Below are 13,514 nucleotides of genomic sequence, written 5' to 3'. Positions count from 1 at the left end.
GAACCTCCTCTCATGCAACATGGGTTTGCTCAGCGTCAGCAGGGGACTTTATTGTTATCAGAACTTTGATACCATTACAGATGATTGCTTTAAGGGCCTTCTGTAGCGCTCCAGCCCGCTGAGCTCAATATCAAGGCATACAGTAAAGGACAAAGGTGTAGTACTGCTTGTGCTAGTTGATAAATGTTGAGCTTGTTTAAAGGACCAGAACTGAACCCCCCCAATGCATGACATTTCCTTCTTTCTCCCATGTCAGAGGATATAAAATGCTGATACAGTTCCTCCGTGTACGACTCTGCGGAGAGGCTCCAGTGCACGTTCCATTCCGCTGCCCCTGATACTGTAATCAACATGCAAGTGTCGGAAGGCTCCCGGTCACCAAAGTATGAGACAGAGGCAGAGCGCAGCGGCACAGACCAGAGAGGCCGTCTTACTTTGAAATGAACTATTATAGCCATTAAAACGTGATGTTATAGTGCACTGTTGGACAATCTAATAGACGTCCTCCCTCCCTATGCGGGGAGATTTTTGTTGACTCGACATAAAACCCACCACACTGTAGGGTATCAGTTTTATGAGTCTTTTCTGTATAAATATGTTTACTAACTGGAGATTTGGGCTAATATTGCATTATTTTGTATTGCACCTTATGCTAAATCCACATTAAGATTTAAGGCTAGCTCACCCCACTGAGGCTGTAGCTCAGGTGGTATCTCAGCTGCTGCTCCAGTGGTATGACGGTCATTGGTTTGATCCCCGGGCCCTGCAGTGCACTGTGTGTCCTTGAGCAAGATAGTGTCCCCCAAAATAGCTCCCGAAGCTGCATCTTCCGTGTTTGAATGGGTGTGATTGGATTTCCCTGTGTGTGACGGCAGACCTACAATACAAACCATTTAAATCTCTGCAGCAGCTTTACAGAAAGTGAGATCGGAAATGCCTGTTTTTATTTTATTTTGCTGTTGAAATGTAGTTTGTCTTTCATATTAGCACATTAGCCGTTATGAAAACAACAAAAACCTCTCAGAGACTCTGAGTCGCATGAAAAACAAGAAAAAGGGGAATGTGGTTTTAAAAGGACTGTTGCTGTGAAAACGGCTAAATACCTCGCACTGTTACTAACAGCGCCCGCTATAACAATAAATGAAGCTTGCGCACTCATTTTGTTGCAAAGTAACTTAATGTTTGCAAGAACAAGCTGCGTCCGTGCATGAAATTAATGTTTGCGTGTCGCAGACAGATGATCAGTCGCCGCCGAGATGCTGGGAGCTCTGACGCATTTTCAACGGCGACCTTTGTAATTGTGATGGAATAATTTTAATAGCTGCGGCTGCCTCGTGCCTCCATATTCTCCCACTAATTACTGTCACATCTGCTGAGCTTTCCTCGCACCCCCTAATCTCTCCTTGCCTGTCTGTTTACATTTGATAAAGTCATATTTCCGCTACGTCGTCTCATTTCTGCTTTGCTGGCACATGCAGCTTCTGTCATCCCGGGTGATGCAGTGAACCTTCCATTTCTGTCACAATTGGATTTCGCAATCAGCTGAAATATTGCCTATTTTGGCATGAAAATGAAACCGCAGCAGATAATCACTATATTGATTAAAGAAGAAGCCTCTGAATCAGTTGTGGGACTGGTGACACCCCCTAATAAAATAAATAATAAAATGACGGGCCTCCTTTGGCAGTGAAGCAGGACCAGCATTGATTGTTGCTTTCTTTTCCTCAAGATTTACTTCCATCCTCAATTCCACACCTTTAAATTTATGGCTCCATCACATCTCCTGTGATTTATGACGTCTGTGTTAAGATGCTAATAATCACAAGCGGACTGAGCTCCAGGAACACTGACAAATAGGCTGAAAAAAGAAACAACTAAGAGCACAAACTCCAAGTCACCCCAGGCAGTCTAAGCCCCTGTAAAGTAAAGATAACATTTATAAAATATTGCTTCAAGGCAAACGCTAGTCTGATAAATATGGACAAAATCAATTTGAAAAAGGAGTGATATGATCTGGTCTTTCCCCAGAATAAGCCTTGTTATTTAATACACAGGACTATCTCATTTGAGGAAAATAATTCTCCTCTTACAGTTCCTTTATTCATACCATTACATCACCTTAACTGGATTCAGCCAGAGTCGGACCAGTACACCAAAGGCTGCACCCCTCAACCATTTCAAGTCAGGCACATACTGTCCGTGTTGGGTAATGACGAGGAAAACATGAGCTTTTGTCGTCCTGGCCTGATCTGATTACAGCCTGCTGTGTAGAGCAACATCTGCCTGTTGTTGGCTGCAGCTGGTAGGTGGATCCCTCCACTTCCGGAAGCCCTTCCTGCATTTATTGGAAATAAATGGGAATGGGTGTTGGGGGATAGGGTGGTGCGGCTAACTGGGTTATTCAACAGCAACTGTAACTGCACTGAAGATTAGCAGCTAAACTCTTCAAATAAAAAGAAAAAAAAATTGAAATACATTAGGTGTGATCTAAAGCCCATTTCTGGAACACAGAGTAGAATTTCTACTGTAAGAGGAGCTACTCTCTCCCTGCCAGAAATGACGGCAATATTCATCATTTCTCTCAGTATCTACCCCCTCAAATTGCACTACAGCGAGCGCACTGCCCTGAAGTGAAGCCTGTAGTTCAAAGAGTGTGTCATGGCAGCAGAATCCATTTTTAAAAGACAAGTCAGTGTGAGCGATTCTAAATTTAGAGAGTGGGTGTTTATCTAGAGACTACCACTTCTTCATCTAACACTCTATTAAGTAAAACAGCACAATGCTGGCCACTTCAACGCGGCAGCCCACTCGTAGTAATCACTGGCAGCCAAAAATAGACGGGGTCAGATCTGCCTCGTAATAACGTCCGGTGATTGCTGTTCTCCTCTGGAACAAGGGTTCATTAATTTATGAACTGTATGGAGGAAGTGATAAGGGTGGAGGTGAAACCTCTGGTTTATTAATGATTTCAATTGTGCTGGGGCGAGCCGTGGAGTCAGTGTTCCTTTCAAGGAAACAGGCACAAGGACGTCTAGATTTCCCCCCCACCCACCCACCCCCGAAAAATGACAGAAATAGCAAATGTCGAAGAGGCTGTTGTTAATTTTAATGCTGCATAGAAAGAATCTCTCCTCGCCTGTCATTTTTTTACATTATCCACCTTCTGAAAGGTAACCCGGCTCCATCCATCATTTCTTTAACAGCTTACAAATGTGATATGTTTTGCGTCAGTGTGCCGTAATCATTTTTCCTTTGTGTTATTAATGCAGTGACGGCAATCTGACACAATAACACCTCCCAGAGTGCAATTTAGATTACATCCCAGGACGATTAAGAGGCTGCATAGCAATTAGCTTTAGGTTAGATACAATTTTTTCTATCTCATAAAGACACAAATGTGATGGTTCAGCTTCCTAAATGAGATGCTCATTCAGATTCAGAAACTCCTTCACATCTGGCAGAGCTGACACGCCTGACCTTGACAAATTGTGATGCCAAGCAGAATTTTAGTTCCTGGAATACACGCAGATGATGAAAACAACACCTCTTGTTTTGCCTCGGCAAAGACACGCCATCCGTCTTTGCACGTTCCAGGAAAATGTAACGGTCTCTTGAGATTGCAAAGGGTCCTGCAGGGGGGAAAAAACGCCATCTTTATCCTGGCGCCGACAAAAAAAACGGCTGATTCGTGCGCCGGATGCAAGGAGGGGAGAAAAGGAGGTGTTGTGCACAGCGGTTTAGCCAATTAGCATTTTCTCAATGCACACATGCTTTAATCCTGCTGTTCTTGCTGGTCCTGAGAACTGCTGAGGTCAGGATTACTCCTGGGCCTGCATTCAGTGCCACTGACTCAAAGCATGCTCAGATTAAACAATAATAAGTGTCCACGAGACTGGAGATAATACTATAATAACTGTCTTTGGAGTGTTTCTTCCGACTGCTTTTATAACTTAGTAAAGGATGCAGCCGTGCTGTCTCCTGCTGCTTGTGTCAAGCATGTTTTAAGACAGAAATGTCAATGAGCACAGGCACAGAGTATCTTTTTTTATAGTGAAAATTACTGCTACAATTGTACTACAGCAGTTTAGAAGATTTATCAAGGTTTCACTGAATCACTGTTGCAAAGTCACAATGATTTTTAATGTCAAAGCATTATACAGCAGCTAATGTTCATTATTCTTCAACATGGCCTAACTTGTTCAGTTGAGAGTTCTTTGGTATTTCTGTGCCAGGAAGCAAAGGAGGTTTACTTCATTTGACTCAGTGAACATGCACGTCGTTATCAGGTCTCATGCATTGTCGGAAACATTTACAGCTTCATAACGACTGCTTCATTTTTAGATATGCTGCACACAGCTCATATCTCGGTGTCAAACAATGGGAAGAACACGTGCACTAGGGTGTCAGCTGGAACTAAAACGCAACGTTAGCTCAGATGGCTCATTTTCTTCTGTTTTTCTGTCAGACGGCCTAAACAGCCTGTCCTTGGAGGTGTTTGTCTGGAACTTGACCAGTCCTTCTTTCGTAATTGAAGAAGTTGTTGCTCGGCAGTCACACAGCTGCTGGTGCTGGTGGTCTGTGATCAGAGCCCCGTCCTCTCCAGATGGTACCAGCCGTCTGTGGTCCCTGTTCTATTGTCCACGTCAAGATTCCGAGACGATCTCCGGCAACTTCCACATCCCAATATACACAACAGCGAGCTAAACGAGTTAAGGTTTTTACAGCATGGGTCGTTTTGAAATTGCATTTTTTTGGGTTGTTACCTGGAAAAGAATACACATGGTAAATAACAGAAGCGTAGCATCTTCAGTTCTGCTGCTTTGGATCCATTTAGATCTAAAGACAGCTGCTTAGATTCGTGGTTCTTGTGATATTTGTGCCATTGCTCAACTGTAAGATCACTGAATATCATCAGAGTTTCCTCATGCTGCTACACACCGAAGAAACTGTTTGTTTTCGCAATGAGACTAACACTCTGAAGGCAAATCTTTCTGCTTGATCCTGCATTTCCAGGCTGTCATGTTGCTGAGTCCGTGGAGGAAATGCCGCCTGTGTCAAAGAGAGTCCCTTCGAGGACAAAAACACGGCGGGGCTTCTGCGGCTCACGCTGCGCCATTACGCCTTCTTCTTTGTCCGCACTTACCAGTTTGTCTCGGGGAAAAAAGTAGGTGAGGAGAGGAGCTTTTCGCACAAGGCACAAGTCATTCACGACTTGGTGGCTGCAGAACATTGATTTGCCTGCTCTGGCTCAGACAGAGGACTGTTGATGAGCTGTGACCCCGGAGCACAGAGCAAGCCTTTGTCTCCGAGTGTGAGCGAGATCAGAATCTTGTCAGTGTGACGATTTGAACTTTTGCCTTCATACGCAGCCCAGAGATATGACCGTCTATACATATGATACATATAATATAGCTTTACGGCTGATCGTAACAAAACAATCATGTCATTAGTCTTGAGGCATTTCCAGGGATAGATTGAACAAAAAAATAGTAGGCCATTGAGAGCTATGTAAGTAAATGTGCACAAAACCTATATATATTTAAATGAACATTTTATGCAGGTAATTGCATTTTCTATCTGAGAGGTCAGAGGGGTCGACCACATCTCAGAAATGAACAAAATCCCTTATTTAAAAGCCAGTCCATTTCAGCCCCTCTGATCCTCTCTTCTGTGCACTGGATTGATCAATAGAATCAATGGGATCTTCTGCTGTCTGCACTTAGATAAATTCTTTGTTTCTTTCCTCCCACCTCCACTCCAGCTCCCCCCTTTGCCATTCAGACCGTCTCAGTCAATGTCATTGGTGCTGTCACTGGGGACTCGGCTGTTTATTTAAAACCTCATTCCAGTAACTTTGCAATTCATATTTTTATGAAAAAACTTAATAGCCACTAATAAGTGGAAAAGTGCTAAATATCAGAGCAGATAATCAGGCTCATTACAGATTCTATTATCCTAATTACAGATGGCTCCTTTTAGCCAGTTCATCCATCTCTCTGTGGTAGCCAAGGTCAAGGCAGAGGAGAAATGAACTGCAGTATCGCTGCCTTTCCTTTTTTGTGCCCGGGAGACTCTAAGAATACCTCGATTGATCCACCCTAATTGTAGAATGTGACAATAAAGCCCTCTGATTAGTGCCACGGTGAAGTCTGCTTCTCCAGACTTTTGTGTTTGGAGGAACGTTTCCCATGTTTTGCTTTGGGCTCCGTTTATTCATGACAATTAGGGAGATTTGTACCTTTTCTGCCAAAGGTTGCACGTGCTTGCTTTCCTTCACCTACTGTAATTCAACACTCGCTGTGATGAGGCAGAGACACTCGCGCGCCTATCCTCGTGGAACCTGAAGGGGGGGGTGGGGGTTAGCTGCAGTAGAAAACACATTCATGGCTAAAAGTTCCCCGAGGATGTAATTACGAGGATTGGTTCTGTGCATTTTGCTGTCTTATTAGGTCTCTCATTATTCCACCTTTCTTTCAGGGCCATATTGTTTTATAAAAGGATATCTTCTGCCTTCTCAGCCATGGAGAGGTGTGACAGTAATATCGGACCCAAATCTGTTGCCTTCAGGGTCTGTAGGAGTCAGTTGTACCGGGTCTGGAAGGGTTGTTTTGCCTCTGGGGAGAACACTAATCACCCATGGGACAGTTGGCCTTGGAAATTTTGTAGTTTAAGGGTTGTTTGGGGTTATCTGGCCTTTTGGGTTCTCCGTCACCATTAAGATTGGTGTTGCAATGTTTTGGTTTCCCACCCTTACTGTCACATTTTGTCTCAGGAAAACTCACACATACACACATGCGCACACACCCACCCAAACACACGCGCGCACACACACACGAACACACAAACATACGCACGCACAGACACCCACAAACATGCAAATTTAAGATTATTACATATTCCGCCCGGATCATAAGTTGCTGCTTAATAATAGAGTCTAATATTGCTTTAATCACTATCATCTGCTGTTGTTGTTTATCTTTAAACATAAAATTAATCTCTTTTGAATTTACACAAAGCCTTCCCTTCTTTTCTCCCCTCTCCAGTGATGCTGCTACTTTTCTATTTTCCAGGTTTATAGGGCGGAGAGGCCATTACACGACCCACCAAGATGGTGGCTTTGTCACTAAAGATCTGCGTGCGCCAGTGCAATGTGGTGAAGACGATGCAGTTTGAGCCGTCCACCCCGGTGTACGACGCCTGCAGGATCATCAGGGAGAGAGTCCCGGAAGCACAGACAGGACAAGGTTTGGGAACAGCCGAGTACCATTCTCCTCATGGGACGTCCACTCCGACTTCACCTGCATGTCGTGTTTCACTTCCAGCGTCTGATTATGGACTCTTCCTGTCTGACGATGATCCCAGGAAAGGGATCTGGCTCGAATCCGGACGAACTCTGGATTACTACATGTTGAGAAATGGAGTAAGTGTAGAGGTCCATAGTTCCCGTGCGATCCCTGTGCTGCCCAGCCCGACGTTGAGTTTTTACGTCGCCTCTCCCCTTTTTTCTCAGGATGTTTTGGAATATAAGAAGAAGCAGCGGCCGCAGAAGATCAAAATGCTGGACGGTGCAATAAAAACCATCATGGTGGACGACTCCAAGACGGTCGGGGAGCTGCTCGTCACCATATGCAGCAGAATCGGTATTGGACTGTATGAAATAATTTCAGAAACAGGAGTGTTTATTTTCCGATCAGGTATTCCTTTATTTGATCATCCACAGAAGCGATCACTGCTCTGGAATATTCATGCACGCCTGATCACATGTTAATTATTGTTACCAGCACCTTGGGCCTAATTTATCAAGTTCAAACAAGCTTGTTTGTTATGAGCGTTGAAGTGTAGTTTCTAAGGACATGAACGTGCCATCCTCGCCTGTCACAAAGACGTTCCCTTAGCCGTGCATTTCATTTATAATGGGCTCCATTGGGTGAAGAGGACAGGGATGTGTCCCCGGCAGATAGCTTTATTGGAAAGTGTTTGTTTTGGGGCAAGTCTTTCTGCTTGGCGTCTCCTGCTCCTTGGTTTCCACTTTAGTTTTCTGGCTCTGTGCCACCTTCCTTTCACTCCTGTTTGAAAGCAGAAAGAGATTAAAAAATGGAGTGTGAGCGGATCGCAGGAGCGCCTTCTCTATCTCGACGTTTAGTTATCGCTCCAGAGCGCTCCTCCTCCTTGGAGAATCACCGGGCTAAGTTGCGCTCTTTCCAGGAATCACCAACTATGAGGAGTACTCCCTCATCCAGGAGTTGCCGGAAGACAAGAAGGAGGATGGAATGGGGACGCTGAGGAAAGATAGAACACTGTTGCTGCGAGACGAGAGGAAGATGGAGAAGCTGAAGGCCAAACTCCACACGGATGATGACTGTGAGTGCAGACCTCCAGTTCCTGCTGCTGTCTGGGTGGTTTCCCACGTTAAGGATTCTGCCCCTTCTGGATGTGCTGCAAACATCCTCTTTAATTAACTGCATGGATGTATCAGAATTCTGAAATTGATGCTACAGCTGAATCAAGCGAACACACCATACACCATCTAATTGTGACAGCTTCGTAGGGGGAATGTCTTCTCATTCCTGTGTGTGTGTGTGTGACAACGGAAGCTGTGTCCTGGTTTGACAGTGAACTGGCTGGACCACAGCAGAACGTTTCGCGAACAAGGAGTGGAGGAAAGCGAGACCCTGCTGCTCAGGCGCAAGTTCTTCTATTCAGACCAGAACGTGGACTCGCGGGACCCTGTCCAGCTAAACCTGCTCTATGTTCAGGTAAACTAAAAACATACACGCCGGAGACAACCGGAGGCATCACGTGCAGCCTTATGTGTGAAACTGTGCACATTGGGGGTTTATTGGGGTTGCTGCTGTTTGTTATACGGAGGCAGAGGATGTGTCAGTGTTCTGCTTTCTCCTGGAAAACTCTGGAGCGCTGACAATCAATCAAACATCCATCAAATCCAGGTGATGCCAGGCCACAGGTGATGTACGGCAGGAGCACATGGGAACGTCTTTAAGGCACCAGGCAACACTTGGATGGATGAATTTTGGTTGTCCCTCACATTTGTGAGTGGATCTTATGCAGACATTCTGTCCATGACATGTATGTAACATCATTTTACTGCATGTGCGTACCAAAACGGATGTGAAACAACTCCATACGCTTATCCTAAAGAGGAAACAGATTAAGAGAAGACATCTTTTAATGTAGCCTGTTCAAAAAGACCTTTTTACACCTCATTTCCTGAAACGCAGCATGTTTTGTTAAACGTATGTGTCGTACATACGTGCATCTAATGAGCATGGAAGAGGCTGTGGAGTTTATTTTGTACGCGGCTCTCCCACCAGCTCAGCCTTGCCGGGCTGTCAGATCTTAAATCTGTCCATAAAAGAGGCTCAGCCACCCACCACGTCTGTCTGTTTCTTGCCGCTCTCCTCCCTTTGACTGCCTGCCTGAGTTTTTGCATCAATTTTTCTTGCCCTCCATTTCCTTCCCAACCACAGCGTCTTTCCATCTCCCACATATTCTCACACGGTTGTGCGTGTCCCCGCCCTGTTACCGTGGAACAGATTACAGCACGGTGCACGCCGCGGTGTCCTCTCGACTCGCTCTCATTTCCTCTCGCAGCAGCGACCCCACCCCTGCCCCCGCCTATCTTTTTTTTTTTCAGCCGCTTCTCATCAATCTTCTGTGCTACAGACGGCGGTCGGTGCACATGAAGATAACAGAGACTCCCTGCATGCGAGTGCTTCTGTTTTGTTGCTGGCAAAAGGCTAAATAAGGAGTCGCTAGCTGCATATGACCTACCTCACCCCTCTTTATTATTTTCCTTCCTACCATCACCACCAGTTGGTGTGTCTCTTATTACTTCAGCCACACTGTGTATTGAACTGGAATCACACAGGAAACAACATGGATGATGATCTAAGATGTTTATTAATAACTTAAATTCTCTGTGACTTGCAAAGCTCCCGCCAGTCCGTACACACAAACCCATGTAACGGGGAACTCTGCCAGTTACAGGCTAATCTCCTTTACAACTTGGCCACTCCCTCTCTGTCATGTATTCGCGCTAAGGCCAGGATAAACTGCTGTAGCAACAGCATCTCACTGCACATCCTGCTCTGTTGCTTTTACTGATCCTGAATCTAGCTTTTGGCACAACCGTCAAAGCGGAGAGAGAGATGAAGCGTTGTATCATGTCTGCGAAAAAGCCAAGCAAAAAAGAGAGGGGAAACGTACCCGTGCACCGTTCCCTTCTGTGGTGCAAGGTCATGAAGGTAGCCGGCGTAATTTTATTGGTTGACTTCTTAAGAATCATCCAGCACCCCCCCACCGTCAGCAATTATTTAGATTCCGCACACGCCGGCCGTGAAGCCAACGACCTCTGAGCTTTAGCTCCCAGTTGTGGGTTCACTCGTTTTCTGTATGGGAGCAGCGGCTGTATCACTTCTCACAGATGCCCAGAGGAGTTCAGGCTCTGCCATCACCGTCACGTCGATCGATGCTGATGGCAGAATATTCAAGGCAGCTCTTTAAAGGGACGTGGCATCTTTCCTATTTGGGCTTTTGTAGCTCACTCCCTGTCTCTGATCCACTGCAGATGGATCTCTAAATCTGCGTCTATCGCTTATCAGCTCAGCTCCAGTTTAGGGGGAAACTGTCCATCTTTACTGTGGCTGTCATTTTTGAAGGGATCTCTGATAATATTTCAGTGAGAGCGTCCCTTGTCTGCTGCATGAATCTCTGTAGTGTCTGTTAGAATATCCAGGAGCAGGAGAGAGCCCAAACCTGACTGGCTGCCTTTTTCTGCTCCTCAACTATCTAATACATTTTTATTTTTATTTTATTTTATTGAGCTGCATGAACAAAGAAAAAAAGTCGCATACCCATTTCCTCCAGTCAAACCAGTGCATGTTTATAGGTTGTGGGAGGAACCCAGTGCACCTGGAGAAAACCCACACAGACACTGGGAGAACATGCAAACTCTGCATAGAAATGCCCGTCGGAACTGTGGTTGCTATGAGACCAGTGCCTCTCTGAACACACAACACAGAAGAAAATGTATGTCAAACCTAAATAATGTAAAATCCTCCATTATTAGATCTTCTTTTTGTTTTAATGAGCTCAAAACTGGTTTGGTATAATAATAATATCACATTTGCATGAAATGCTGTTATTTATACGTGTCAGCAGTGTCCAGTTTCAGGATAGTTGATGGATTTTCTCTACGGATTTAGCCTGGCTGATGAAATGTATCCCCTTCATTCGTATTTGAATATCATACGGCATTTGTAGGACTCTCCAAACATGGAGAACTGTTAGAATGTTAGCACTATCTGCTATGATGTTGGTTTGTGCACATTTTCCCCAAAATAACAAGCAGTGAAGTCATCCTTCTCCGTAACCTAATCTGCAGTCACTAAGCTACAACTGCCCTCCATTCCTTCCCAGCATCCTACTGTACTTCACAAGAACAGTGTGAACAGTGTGTAGCACAATGAATAGCATGTGTGAAGGCTAATTTTAGAGCGTGTTCTCCAGTTGGATCCAATGTCCTCCAGTGTGACTCGTGCTGGGGAGACGACTCGCCTGCGAGTGGTGGAAATTGTCCTCATTAAAGGAGCGAGCCGCCGCACGGCCTCTCGTTGATGTTATGGGATGTATGAATGAGTGAAGCTAAGGCTGAACCGTGATATGCTAATGGTGAAAGTGCTGATGGAACCCATTCTCATCGTCAACGGGGCCTCTCAGCTTTTTAGAGTCATTAAATTTGCAGCAGTGAATGAGAGAGGTTGGGGGGAGATGAAGGCAGAGTTGACTGCCCCCTGGAGAAAAACAGCAAACACAGACAACCATTTGAAGGATGACAACAAAGACTTCCCCTTTTTTCATCTACCTAAATGGCTGAACGCATCATTATTGCGATGATAAAAAAAAATCTCGAAATTTACAATGAAATTATACTGAGTTTCATTTGAACGCCGCTAGAGTTCTAAATCGCTTTTTGGCTCTCAGTAATTCATATAAGCTTTACTTCCAACCAATTAAACTTTGAGGTGCCCTTTGGGAATCTGTTGGGCGAATTTTGGCTAATTCCGATGCTTTTGTAGCTTGATCCCTCCCCTTCCGACTGCGTGATTTTTGCTCCTCGCTCACGACCTTTTCCTCTCATCCTGTCTCCTCCAGGCCAGGGACGACATATTGAATGGCTCCCATCCAGTCTCCTTTGATAAAGCCTGCGAGTTTGCAGGGATTCAGGCTCAGATCCAGTTCGGACCCCATGTGGAGCACAAACACAAGCCTGGATTCCTGGAGTAAGCCTTTTCTATCCCAAACATGCATCAGCACCGAAATGTACAATGAGTCTGTGTGGAAGGTCGGCCTTTCATATGGTCAGTTCACATCTGTGCATATACAGTTGCTATCTGTTGCTTCAGCGCAGGCTGTTGCTTCAGGGATTTCCTCCCCTGCAAAGCTCGGGGGTGATGTCAGCTGTTAGAACTGTTTTCGGATATGTAGGCAGTAGGGCAAGAATGACCTCATATGTAGAAGTATGTTCACAGAAAGGGAAACGTCTGGGGCCGCTAAAGCTAACCATGAACAATCTTTTTCTTTATCTTTGCAGCCTGAAAGAGTTTCTGCCAAAGGAGTACACCAAGCAAAGAGGATCCGAGAAGAAAATATTCCAAGTATGTGCATCAGATTTAATAGGAATGATGTGTAGTCAGGCTATTGTTGCCAGAATTTAAAACATATGGATATACCTAACCTGACAAATAGTGAGAATGATGGAGATTGTGACTGTTTTCCATGCAGGAACACAAAAACTGCGGAGAGATGACGGAGATCGAGGCAAAAGTGAAGTACGTGAAGCTGGCCAGGTCCCTGCAGACATACGGAGTGTCTTTTTTCCTGGTGAAGGTAAGAGTTTACTCCTCCACTTTCCAAATAGAGCTGGCTACATGACATTTCTGCAAGTGGAGGATGAAAACCAGCCCTGCAACATTTACAGCAAAGATTAAAATATCAGTTTACCACCGGGAGAGCGGCTTGTAAAGGAAATTAAGTCAACACAGCAGGTTGTATAAAAGCTCCCTGACAGCGGACCAGTTGCTTACTAACTTGCAGAGAATATTGTGGCGCGGAGAAGGAAGAGGAAAGTTGTGCGCTGTGCTCTTAATGGACGATAAATGGGATGTTTGGACCCACATTTAGCGCAGCCTGCAGGGGTCAGATTATCTTTGTGCACGAGGGTAAGTGTGCATACAGCAGAGTGCATCCACAGTACATGCCCAAGTGCTGACAATATTTAGAGAGAAGGGGGGGGCAGTGATGGAGACTCCAAACCTCTGTTCAATAATTCACGGCAGCCTCGCTCTTGTATCGATGCTAGCAAAGGCAAAAACACAATCTGACAATACTGCAGCTTCCTACAAGCTTTTGTTCCAAATGTGTCGGACTTTAGTCGCCACAAGTTCTACCTGGAACGGTGACTGTATATCTGATTTATATTTGATTTAAATCAG

At 45.0% G+C, this 13,514-nt stretch overlaps 1 protein-coding gene across 6 annotated transcripts in view; it reads left to right on the top strand.

The window, feature by feature from the left end:
• The window catches only part of tln2b (talin 2b), a 57,509-nt gene that overhangs the window by 13,984 nt on the left and 30,011 nt on the right, over positions 1-13,514 (top strand). For 5 of the 6 annotated variants that reach the window (XM_057051776.1, XM_057051775.1, XM_057051774.1 and 2 more), the window contains exons 2-9: positions 7,071-7,244; positions 7,323-7,420; positions 7,511-7,640; positions 8,206-8,361; positions 8,614-8,756; positions 12,175-12,302; positions 12,614-12,677; positions 12,805-12,909. In XM_057051776.1, the coding sequence (XP_056907756.1) occupies positions 7,109-7,244; positions 7,323-7,420; positions 7,511-7,640; positions 8,206-8,361; positions 8,614-8,756; positions 12,175-12,302; positions 12,614-12,677; positions 12,805-12,909 (960 nt within the window). In that variant the 5' untranslated portion in view covers positions 7,071-7,108. Of the gene's footprint in view, positions 1-7,043; positions 7,245-7,322; positions 7,421-7,510; positions 7,641-8,205; positions 8,362-8,613; positions 8,757-12,174; positions 12,303-12,613; positions 12,678-12,804; positions 12,910-13,514 lie in introns of all 6 variants that reach the window. The other variant, XM_057051772.1, reaches the window with a different exon arrangement.

The sequence above is a fragment of the Takifugu flavidus genome, chromosome 13, assembly GCF_003711565.1.
Source record: "Takifugu flavidus isolate HTHZ2018 chromosome 13, ASM371156v2, whole genome shotgun sequence".
NCBI classification, from domain to species: domain Eukaryota; kingdom Metazoa; phylum Chordata; class Actinopteri; order Tetraodontiformes; family Tetraodontidae; genus Takifugu; species Takifugu flavidus.
Note: the sequence above shows the minus strand (reverse complement) of the source record. Positions and strands in the feature narration are given on the sequence as shown.